Genomic DNA, 12,878 nt, shown 5'->3' on the forward strand with positions numbered 1-12,878 from the left:
CATCAGCCATTAAAATTTTCACTGAAAACCAGCTTAATTTTTCGAACCGTGTCCACTTCGATGTGTCTCACAGGTTTAGAAAAAATTTTGATCAAACAACGCGCCAGTCTCTCAGCAACTTCTCAGACAAAGGAATTCCGACGAGGGGCTGGACGACTCCTCCCACAAGGAGTGCTCACAGGCGAATGATGTCACCGACAGGCGTGGAAAAACTCACGCATGCGCACGAGGGTTCAAGCATGTCTGACGTAAAAACATATGAATGAAATCCATATAGTTTTTGAAAAAAATAAAAAGGACCGTTGCTTTATTGACAGACCTCGTATGTACAGACATGATCACATGGGGGCCGGACAGCCACATCTGAGCTCACAGAGCACAGTGAGGCGCCTCTCAGCTGATCACAGTACACTGGCACCTGGAAATGATGCCTCAGTGCACACGACTTGTAACATTACAAACACAGAAACCGCCACCAGGACAGGTATATAAGTAATTACTACAATAACTACATACATAATTACATGCCAAATAACTAAAATGATTGACCACATAACACAGAAACAGTATGACACTTTGGTCTGGGCAATGAACGGACAAGTGAGCGTGGCCCCAAACAGCAGCAGCTGTTGAGATCTCTGCTCCTGGATGTCACAGCTGGGGAACACGTACCATGTTTGGAAGGACATGACCTTACAACTTTCCTCTGTGAGGCGCGTCTCTGCCTGTTGTCCTCACATGGAAATACATAAAACATCTATCGCCGTTGCACCAGGCTGCAGCGGCCGCAAATAGTGCACCTCGACAGGCTGCTCCATGTGAAATACGCAGCAGGCAATCTGAATGTCATGTGTGTCCTGTGAGCAATGCACCGCATGACTATGACAAGCCAACATTGCGACAATACGCCACTTTTAGTCACATATCACCAAAAATACGCCGTAACAAATGCCATTTTGTCAATTATTACATCACTTTTCTCACCATAATTAAAGACGATGAAAACTTCCTCTTCTGTTCATCGTCTAATTTCTCTTTTTTAAAAAAATACATTTATCTCCTTGTTGATTTTAAGCATTTTATGCTCCTGTCATAAGATAGCGATTGTAGCGCAGTGGTAGAGTTGCTGTCTGTTAATCAGAGCTTTTGTAAATTGCAGGTTCGAATCCCACGAGTGGCATTTATTTTTTATTTAACCATGGTTATTTAACCCCAGGGTTTTGTATTGCATCTCCTTTTATTTATATCAAACCAGTGATTTTCACTAATTATACACCAATATCTAATCTATCAGGGTCCACTGATTGTATTAATTATTTATATACCTGGCTGGACAGAATAAGAGATAATGAGAGCGCCCTGCTTCATTCATGTCATTTCACAACTATACATCTGTGACCATGGGTCATATACAGAGGCACAGAGGGATCATACTTGTGTTGTCCACTCAGTAAGAGGGATTAAATATTGGACACTGCGGTATTTTTATGGTGTGTAGTTTATTTTTTTATCCCCACACCAGCGGCACAATGTGATTCCACACACTCCTGCTGCTCGCACTGTGTTTGTGTACACAAACAAGCGTGCACAAAACCATCGCAGTGGGATCATTCACCTCTACCTGACCGTATGCCCCTCCCGACGTCGGCTCCATGTTTTTGGGGTTCGCTTATTCGTGTTGGTTTGCCGTGATTTGCCCTGATTCCTACTTATTCATGCTATGTGTGAACGGGCTCTAATTTTTGAAAACAACAAGCCTGTTTATGTTGCACTTCCACAATAAGAGCCTGTATTTCAAAATAATTCTCTTCCAAATCATCCTCTAACATCCCAGACAGCAGATTCAAATCTGGGCATTTTCTGTATGCATGTGACCCCAAACCCAGAATTAACATGTTCACACTCCGGACAAAACAGCAGAACTGTGTCTCAACCGTGTCTCACACAGGCCTAAAAAAATGAAGACAACAAAAAAGAAATTTGATCTAATATAAAACTTCAATTATTCCTAATTTCTTGACATGGAATATTATACTGATTAAACAGCTTCAGAAAAGCTTATTGACCACAAAATGTCATTTCTGAAAATTGAACACAACTGAAAACAGATTAAATCTTTCACAAAAGCCGAGAAATTTTTCTATGTCAATACTACATAACTGTAAACAGATATTCCCCAAAAGTCAGCTGCCCTCCGTATATAGTGCAAATGACCACATATATAAGAGAGAGAGAGAGAGAGAGAGAGTAGTAAATTCAATTAATTCATGAATTTAGTTCAGAATCATACAGGAAGTGTTGCAGGACTTCACCAAGGATAGGGAAGTGTTGGAAGAGCTGCTTGGCATGCTGCTACCGCAACCCAGAACCACATTAGGGGCAGAATATAAATGAATGAATGACTTTTAATTTTAGAAGAAAAAATCGGCATGTCTGTACCTGTAGCTGGAGTGACGGTGTTGAGCCAATAACAGGGTAGCAATGGAAAGTAAAATGGTCGCCCGATGCCATACTGTCCTATGATGAAGAGAAATACATATATGCAGTCACATCCATAGTATTTGGATAGTGATATAATTTTTGTAAATGTACCTTTGTATAATTACACAGTGGAGTTGAAATGAAACAATTATGATGTGCTAACTGCTTAGACTTTCAACTTTAAATTCAAACGGTGTAACAAAAATATCACATTAACCATTTAGAAAGCACAGTCGCATTTGCACAAAATGCCTTCAAAACCAGTAAATGCCTTCAAAACCAGTATGCCTTCAAACAACTGGTAGGAGGGGTCTGGTTAGGTTTAAAACTCCAGCTTTTGTGGCTTCTGTTTATTCTTATCTTCAAGAGTCAAGACAGAAGTCAGACTACCAGAGCAAGAATTTTAGCTGAGGAAGCTTCTGCGATTTGAAGCAACCCAGTCCAGTTGAAGATTCAAGCTTCTCTACTATGGAAACCACCTGGACAACTGAGAGCCTACACAGAAACGGTATGGTAAATCTGTATGAAGGAGGCAGTTCTCAAAACTGAGTGACCTTGCAATGAAGACAAGTGAAGGAAGCTACCAAAACACAGATGACAACATGGAAGAAGTTATAGGCTTCTGTGGCTATGACTGAAGTAACTGCTACATTGCACATACAGTGCATCTGGAAAGTATTTAGAGTGGTGCACTTTTTCCACATTATGTTATGTTACAGCCTTATTCCAAAAATGGATGAAATTTATTTTTTCCCTCAAAATTCTACACACAATACCCCATAATGACAATGTGAAAAATATTTTTATGAGATTTTTGAAAAATTAAAAAAAAAAAAAAAAAACAGAAATCACATGGCCATAAGTATTTGCAGTCTTTGCCATGAAGCTCAAAACTGAGCTCAAGTGCATCCTGCTTCCACTGATCATCCTTGAGCTGTTTCTACACCTTAACTGGAGTCCACCTGGGGTATATTCAGTTGATTGGACATGATATGGAAAGACACACACCTGTCTACATATAAGGTCCCACAGTTGACAGTGCATGTCACAGCACAAACCAAACATGAAGTTAAAGGAATTGTCTGTAGACCTCAGACAGGATTGTTTGAGGCACAAATCTGGGGAAGGGTACAGAAATATTTCTCCTGCTTTGATGATCCCAATGAGCACAATGGCCTCCATCATCCATAAGCTGAAGAAGTACACATCCACCAAGACTCTTCCTGGAGGTGGCCGGCCATCATAACTGAGCCATCGGGGGTGAAGGGCCTTAGGTGACCAAGAACCCGATGGACAGTCTGTCAGAGCTCCAGCATTCCTCTGTGGAGCGAGGAGAACCTTCCAGAAGGATAACCATCTCTGCAGCAATCCACCAATCAGGCCTGTATGGTAGAGTGGCCAGACGGAAGTCACTCTTTAGTAAAAGGCACATGACAGCCCACCTGGAGTTTGCCAAAAGGCACCTGAAGGACTCTCAGATCACGAGAAACAAAATTCTCTGGTCTGATGAGACAAAGACAAAGCACACAGCCAAGACATCAAAGGAGTGGCTTCAGGACAACTCTGTGAATGTCTTTGAGTGGCCCAGCCAGAGCCCAGACCTGACTGAACATCTCTGTGGAGAGTGCTGAAAATGGCTGTGCACCGACACTCCCCATCCAACCTGATGGAGCTTGAGAGGCGCTGCAAAAAGGAATGGGTAAAACTGCCTAAAGATCGATGCACCAACCTTGTGACATCATATTCAAGAAGACATGAGGCTGTAATTGCTGCCAAGAGTGCATCAACAAAGTTTTGAGCAAATATTTATATACAGGTGATTTTAAATTTTTGTTGTTGTTGTTGTTTTATAAATTTACTAGAATAAAAAAAACATGTCATTATGGGGTGTCGTGAGTAGAATTTTGAGGGGAAAATGAATTTCCTCCATTTTGGAATTACGCTGTATATCAAAATGTGGTAAAAGTTAAGCACTGTGAATACTTTCTGGATGCACTGTATCCGAACCATATGTCTGCCACATGACAGTTTTTGCTTTCTCCTCTTTGTCTCACTGACCAGGAAAGACGTTGTCCAGATACCAGGCCAGCACAGCATACAGCACAGTGTCCAGGCCCATCATACAGATGGAGGTGAGGAAGGAGAACTCATCCCCCTCCAGAGGACTGGTTTGGATGTTATCCCACTGCAGGCCTGAGCCCTGCTCCTCGTACCGTGACAGATAATCCGTCCCAAAGCCAAACGCTACCTGAGACAGCAGACTCTGGCGGAGGATTACAGAGGATGGATGGTGTTAATTTTAAGATTGCAGTACTTGATATAAACCAAATGTAAATGCACAGGCTACAGGACTACAGATGAGAAACCATCTCTTGTGGATGTGATGGATGACATTCCTTCTGCAGATGACTTGTAGTTTGTTTCGTCAGAATACATCAAATTTAAAAAAAAAAAAAACATACATTTTTTCTTATTTATCAGGTTGGGATTCTACTTTTGGATTATTTTCCTTCATGCTTTCAGCTGCTTTTGTTCATATATACTTAAATTATGTTAATTTATCACTAGTTTGCAGAATTGTGCAGATATGAATCTTTTATGAATCGGAATGCTTTTCATTCCCAATTTGTAGGCTGCACACAGGATGTTTGAGGAGCCTGATGGGACGAAAAAGAAAACTGCCATGTGCATTTCTAAATCCTTCCCCCTTCAGCCTTAGTTCCTCAAATGACCAGTCTATGACTCATCTGGACCTATAGCACCCCTAAGCTACATAGCATTCATCAGATATAATTTATGCATTGCACGAGTATCATCATGCTATTCACATAACCTAAAATGTAATTTTTTATTCATGTTTGCTTTGGTATACCAGCATGACTAGACTTGTTTCAAGGAACCAGAACTTGGTGAAGTTGAAGAATGGAAGAATTAGAGAGAGTACATGAGAACAGCGCCACCTAAAGGGGAGCAGCCTCTATCCTGATTGTGTGGTTTGTTGTTAGCTGTGTAGTGTTTCTGTTGTTCTGCTTGTGAGTTTTCCCAAATTTACATTTGTTAGTTCTGTGTATTATGTATTCTACATGTAATTTAACATTGCATATGTAGAATGCACTTAAAGTGTAATTTACAATGAGATTTACACATTTACCACCAGTGATGCCGGTTACTCTAATCTGACCACTTTTTTTTAGTAACGAGTAATCTAACGCGTTAATATTTCCAAATCAATAATCAGATTAAAGTTACTTCTCCATGTCACTGTGCGTTACTATTATTTTTCATTGTGGGTCGATAGCAGCATTAAACTTGGTCTGTGGGCAGGAGGTCGGGGTTCGACTGAACTGCCCACTTTAAGCGAACTGTGAGCTTTTAATCCACGGTTTTCTGTAGCAGCTCGTCCTCACCTCTTAAGCGCGGTGATCAGCACACCTGCACTGAGCTTTACAAATACATTTTTATACTTTTTTCCTCCTTTATTTAGAATTCTGAGCTGAGCCGCTCTGTATCGTCTCGTTAAAAACAGCTGATCCTCCGCGACGCGTCAACAACTAACACTATTTTCCACTCAAATGCACCTAAACTCTCTTTCTGAGGACCACATGATGTGAAAACGCAATAAAACTTTCTTACCTGTAAATCTGGTCCTGTTTTCCTGCATAAATAAATGTTATCCATTCTTTGTGCTCAAACGCCAAAGCAGGGGCGAATCCAGATGGAATGGGGGCGTCGGGCAAGGATGTGCCCCCCTCACAACACCCCTAGATTAAAGGTCCAGTTTTGAAGCCGTTTTTTATTACAACTACTAATATTGCTTAAAATAATAATAATTTCGACAAGTAAAATGTTTAGAGAGAATTTAAATGTTAGAAAAATGTTAGAATTTAATAGTTACATTTATAAACAATGTAGGTTCGAAATTGCAAGTTTTACTGTTACAGTGCTGTCAACAGTTAAATATGAGGTCAAGAAAGAGGTCTTTATTTTACTTTTTATAAAACAAGTATTTATTTTCATTGAAGTCAAGAAAGGGTGACTATAAAGTGAGTTTTGGCAAAACAGGTATCATTGTCATGTTGAGGTGGCAGAGGGTTGTTGTCGGCAGCTGGGGAAAGTAACTAAAAAAGTAACTAGCAATCTAACTTAGTTACTTTTACAATTGAGTAATCAGGAAAGTAACTAAGTTACTTTTTCAAGGAGTAATCAGTAATCAGTAATTGGATTACTTTTTCAAAGTAACTGTGGCAACACTGTTTACCACAAACTCTATCACCACATCACTAAATAAGCATCCACACATCTAGTCCCATCCAGTCAGGTCGTGCCCCAGAGCATGTACTGGTAAAACGTGTTGCCGCTTCCACCACATTACGGATCCGCCGTGGCATTAAACCTTGGACCGCCTAGACTACTGGATGACAACCACTCAGTCCAAAAACTGGTCCAACCCCATCTTTCAAAAGTAGCCATTTATCTGTCGTGGCCATGGGACATGTGGATGTCTCCTTGGTCTTTTCCAGTTGCTGAGGTCCTCAACACTGCATGCTGAATAATGCTCAGAGAAACGTGCCACATGGCTGAAAGGTCAGAGCTAAAATTCCCTCATGATGCAAGTGATACCTCTTATCTTAGTCTCCTTTAGTTAGCTGTTGTTAGACATAAAGTAATTCTAGTGGTAACCAAGGATCTTCTGAAGAGGACTGGCACCAAAGACATCCAGTTTTCACCTTATGTCACTGATTAGTGTCAAGGATTCACAACAATTCAGTAATACAGGAAGCCATACTGTACAGGAGTCTAGGATGTCAGTCCCTCCCCCCAAAAGACCAACCAAAACTGGGGATTTTTTCCCCCAAATGAGACGTCCCCCATTCTTTATGAATTACACCCTGACATACAGCGCAGCCGGCTGCAAGTGCTCAGCTCAGAGGCAGTGGAGTTAAATTTGTCTCATTAAAACATGAAAGGAAATGCTTTTGACAAAACTACAGATTTTGTTTATTTCTATTTATGTCCAGAGGTCTAGGATCCAGTGACCATGTACAGATTTTATTGATTTTTGTTTATGTCCAGAGATCTAGGATCCAGTGACCAATTTCATATTTATTTTACGACTCAATAAAATGTTGTTGACATAGAAAACCTGTACAGCCTACTTTTAGGACATAGAAAATTCACAAGAGGTATTGATAAGCGGAATCAATCATGGCATCGATATCAATAACATCTTATCAAAACCCATCCCTAATCATCAGTTAGGAGAGCTGTGTTTTGCTGATCATGATCCAGTACTGAGGCATCTGCACACTGTGGCAAATACATAGATGGCTACCTTTGAGAAGTGGGGGTGGACCTGTGGTCTAACTGGGTGGCTGATAATCAACATCCGGTGTAGTTCCATAATTTGCATGGTATCACCGTGTACTCTCAGACTTGAGCTGACTGGTTGGATGGGAAGGACTAACCAGCAGGATCTTCATGTCTTTGGTGATGTGCTCTTGCCAGGCGAAGCAGAAGATATGTGGTAGATAAAAAGTGAAATAGACGATGCCACAGCAGGCTGCTGCCAGGTTAGCCTGGTTGAAGAAAACACTGAGGAGGAAGCACTGCATGACGGTTGCCGTGGTGAAAGTTAGCAGAAAGAGGAAGAGGATGAGGGGATTGCTGTAGTTCAGCACCCTCCCTGCCTGCACACCAGAGATGGAGAGAAGCATACACAATGAAAATGACCATGAAATGTCCATGTCCATGTAGGAATATTAAACAACATAAGTGTTCTAAAATGTTTGCTGAATGATTAACATCTTTCCTGAACTTATACTCTATTAAAGATGCCATATTTTGCAAAATCTGTTTCACTGTATCTATCATTTACAGTTAAAGATGGTTTCATGTGAAACATCCTCAGAATTCTGCAATAATACCTTTATCCGTTACCCTGTTACAAATTGGATTTGGTCACTAAATGGCTCATGTGAACCTTCCATAACATATGTCCCTGGAATCCTGCTTCCTCTGTAAGACACATACATAGAGCCAGTCTGCATTCTTGGACAACACACTCAGTCTGTGACAGATGGATGGCTCAGGCACTGCATTGCTCCAGAAGAAGAAGAATACAGACTGCATTTCTATCGCACTCTTCTATCTTGCAGATGCTGAAAGCACTTTACAAATGATGCCTCGCATTTACTTCCATAGCCAAAGCTGTGATGTTCTCAGCAACAGTGTCTTCGTATTAATAAATAAATGAAACAGGCCCTTAAAAAAACAACCTGTTTCTGTATGCATCCCTAATCATCTTCGGCAGCCATTTCTAAACTAAAGAATGCCCGAGCCCATGTTGAAATGTGAAAATGAGCCCACCCAAATCTTTTTGGGTGGGTTGCCAGACAATGTGTCAATCAGTTTAGTGTCATGTTTCATCATTTGCATTGTGAGAAACTAACATTTCTTAAGAATGTTTGAAATTTTCACTAACTAGGTGCAACGTTGAACAATGTTGGTTTCTCAGAATTCATTTTCTATACATGCTTAGTCCAATCAAGTGTTGGGGGGGAGCAGCTGGAGCCTATCACAGCAGTCATACGGTGAGAGGCGGGGCAGTCTCTCATAGGGCCACATGTAGACAGATAAATAAATTCACACCTGCACACACACCTACGGTCAATTTAGACTCACCAATTCACCTAACCTGCATGTCTTTGGAAGGAGGAAGCTGGAGCACCCAGAGGAACTCACGCAACCACTGGGAGAACATGCAAATGCCACACAGAAAGGCCCACACTTTTTGGAATCACTGGTCAATGGGGTATTTTTTATAATATCCAATCACCAACTGAAAAGATTTTCCCCACGATTAACAGGATATGCATCAGATTAATGAAGTCAGTCTACACAATTTCCATCAGTAATTGTAAAAATTGTTGTATAAACATCTCTGAAAGTTTTAGATTATCATAGGTACAGATGAGTCTCATATTTTAGGCCATATCAGCATCTTTTATCATAATAATTTGCAATTATTTATTCATTCACTCAGTGATTTCTGTACCGGCTTACTTCAATTAAGGATCACAGGGGTGTGTGTGTGTGGGGGGGGGCAATTCCAATTATTCTGGTATATATTGAATTAAATAGCCAGTGAGACATGTTTGGGTTTGTTCACATACATTTGTTTGTTTGCATGTGATTTATGAAGACCTACTGTAAATCACAGCGTCCTGTGACCACTAAGTCCAGTGCTGTTTTTATGACTTGACCCCTTTAAATTGCTTCATCTGAATTTTCAGATTTATAAAACCCATTTTCACACTTTAAAAAATATAACCGATATCACTGGTCCTGTATGTACAACTGTTTTAGGATGGATGGTGCAAAACATTCACATGCAGTACAATGTTTTGGGTAGTTATCTGGTATCAGTTAAACTGTAGTAATGACAAAGATGGTTGGTGATGCATTCGAAAGCATCATTTTGTGTGATTCATATTAGACTGTGAAGTACAGAGAGGCAAATGGCACATCAGTGATATGGGTAATGGAGAAATTTCCCTGTTATTTGGTTGAAATAGCTGTTGTACCCAAACATTCCACTAGAGGTCAGACCAGCACTTTGCAAGGCATCAGCTGAGAACCTCAGCAGACAACATGATTTCCAGATTTGTAAAGTACACTGGTTATTCATTGCTAAGCTCAGTCCTGCAGAGGAGCTGCAGTAATTCCCATGATATCATCAACAACGCCGAGCCACTATCATTAATTAATTATTTCAAGGAAAACATCTTAATGATTCACATGAAAATGAGTGATAGGGAGACATTTATATACCAAACAGGTTCGACCATCAGAGACACACTGCGTTACCCATGAATAAGGTCTGATAGCATCACAGGTGTGGAAATAAATAATGGACAATTGAGTGAAAATGAGACTGGTAGCCTTTTCATGTACAGTCACTGTAAATTATTTTAAGAAATGTGACAACTTATATTTCACCTCTAGCAATCATGATACCTCACACTGTTTGGCACACATCAGTGACTGACTGAATGATTTGTTAATTTTTAATGTTCAATTAAACCTATTACTTTTTATTGCAGAATCCTGCTCTAGTTCTAGGTGATGTAGGTGATCCAAGCTGACAACCCATTCTTTTGTATAGTATTTGGGGGGGGGGGGGGGGGGGGGGGGGGGGGGGGGGGGTGATGGTAGACAGGGTCATGTGGACATTTCAGGAAACATAAAGAGCAGTAGTGAAAATTTTATGTCATACTTTTATGAGAAAAACATTTTTTCATATACAGTGCTGTGAAAAAGTGTTTGCCCCCTTGACCCTTTACATGTTAGATTTTTTTTTAGGACATCAAAAAACAAAGCAAAAATTCAGGTCTTGTATATTCAAATTCCTAAAATCATGCACTTTAACTCACAGTGAAAGGTAATCGCTACATCATGAATTAAAAGAAACAAATATCTAAAAGCCAAACTGATGGTGTGAATAAGTAAGTGCCCCCTTTCATGTAGCACATGTAAACCATCACTTTTATATACAGTTTTCTTCGGACAAGTCAGGGGATGGATACGTGAACATTCCCAAGACAATGACTATGTCTTGGACATTATTTACATGAATTATGAAGAAATACAAACAGTATACCACTCTATGATAAACCTGTGTGGAGTAGATAGTTCTCAAAAACTGAGTGACTGTATAAGAAGGTGAAGAGTGAGGAAAGCCACCAAGACACCAGGACAACCCTGAAGAACTTATAGACTTCTGTGGCTGTGATTGAAGAGATTGTGCAAAGTGCAAGTTTTGCATTTTGTATCACCACTCCTGCCTTCATAGTGGAGTTGCACAGAGAATAATTTTCTTTCAACAAAACATCAAATCTATGCTTGAATCTCCAATGTGCCTTCTGGCAAATTGTAGCTGAACTTTCAAGGGGTTTTTTTTTTTCCTTTCTTTTTTATAGAAACCTTCTCTATACCACTTCATCATGAAGCTGCCTAACTGGTGATGCAACACTCAAAACTTGCACTGTTCTTCACTTCTGTAATGAAAGATCAAGAGATTGTCTACATGAGTGCAAGAACATTTAGCTTCTCACCATAAAATATCAAATTTGTTAGAGTCTGCAGTGAGTATTTCATAACGGGTTCGTTCTCTTTGTTTACATTATGTCTATGTGTTAACACATAAAAAGACTGAGTGAAACGGGATTTAAATAATTCCCTGAAATCATGTGAGCATAGGCTCGGCTTAGTACATTCACTAAAAGAATAAAGACCGTGTACCGTGTATATTTTCCAGATACACGGTACATGTATACAACAATATACGTGTACCGTGTATCTGGAAAATATTCAGAACAGATTTCTTGTTCCACATTTTGTTATATTATAGCCTTATTCCAAAATTGATGAAATTCATTTTTTCCTCAAAATTCTACACACAACACCCCATAATGACAATGTCAAAAATGTTTGTGAGATGTTTTGCAAATTTATTAAAAATTAAAAAAAAAACAAAGAAATCATATGTACATAAGTGTTCACAGCCATTGCTGTGAATAATTGAAAAATTGCATCCTGTTTCCACCTGGGATAAATTCAGTTGATTGGACATGATTTGGAAAGGTACACACCTCTCTACATATAAAGTCTCACAGTTGACAGTGCATGTCAGAGCAGAAACCAAGCATAAAGTCAAAGGAATTGTCTGTCGACCCCTGAGACAGCATTTTCTCAAGGCACAATTCTGGGGAAGGGTACAGAAACATTTCTGCTGCTTTGAAGGTCCCAATGAGCACAGTGGCCACCATCATCTGTAAATGGAAGAAGTTCGAGTGCACCGGGACTCTTCTTAGAGCTGGCCGCCCATCTAAACTGAGCGATCGGGGAGAAGGGCCTTTGTAAGGGAGGTGACCAAGAACCAGTTTGGTCACTCTGTAAGAGCTCCAGCATTCCTCCATGGAGAGAGGAGAACATCTGAGAAGGACAACCATCTCTGCATGAATGCCAGGCATCATGTTGGGAGGAAACCAGGCACCATCTCTACAGTGAAGCATGGTGGTGGCACCATCATGCTGTGGAGATGTTTTTCAGTGGCAGGAACTGGGAGACTAAGTCAGGATTGGGGGAAAGATTAATGCAGTAATGTAGAGAGACATCCTGGATGAAAACCAGCTCCAGAGCGCTCTTAACCTCAGACTGGGGCAACGGTTCATCTTTCAGCAGAACAATGACCCTAAGTACACAGCCAAGATATCAAAGGGGTGGCTTCAGGACAACTCTGTGAATGTCGTTGCGTGGCCCAGCCAGAGCCCAGGCCTGAATCCAATTGAACGTCCCTGGAGAGATCTGAAAATGGCTGTGCACTAATGCTCCCCATC

General features: G+C 40.4%; 1 protein-coding gene across 1 annotated transcript in view; it reads right to left on the bottom strand.

Moving 5' to 3' along the window:
* Positions 1-12,878, bottom strand: part of LOC117511711 (retinal-specific phospholipid-transporting ATPase ABCA4-like) — a 210,397-nt gene that overhangs the window by 123,311 nt on the left and 74,208 nt on the right. The window contains exons 16-18 of the mRNA XM_034171629.1: positions 7,947-8,168; positions 4,540-4,744; positions 2,440-2,517 (exon numbers count right to left, since the gene is read on the bottom strand). Of these exons, the coding sequence (XP_034027520.1) occupies positions 2,440-2,517; positions 4,540-4,744; positions 7,947-8,168 (505 nt within the window). The remainder of the gene's footprint in view (positions 1-2,439; positions 2,518-4,539; positions 4,745-7,946; positions 8,169-12,878) is intronic.

This window comes from Thalassophryne amazonica, chromosome 1, assembly GCF_902500255.1.
Source record: "Thalassophryne amazonica chromosome 1, fThaAma1.1, whole genome shotgun sequence".
Lineage (NCBI taxonomy): Eukaryota > Metazoa > Chordata > Actinopteri > Batrachoidiformes > Batrachoididae > Thalassophryne > Thalassophryne amazonica.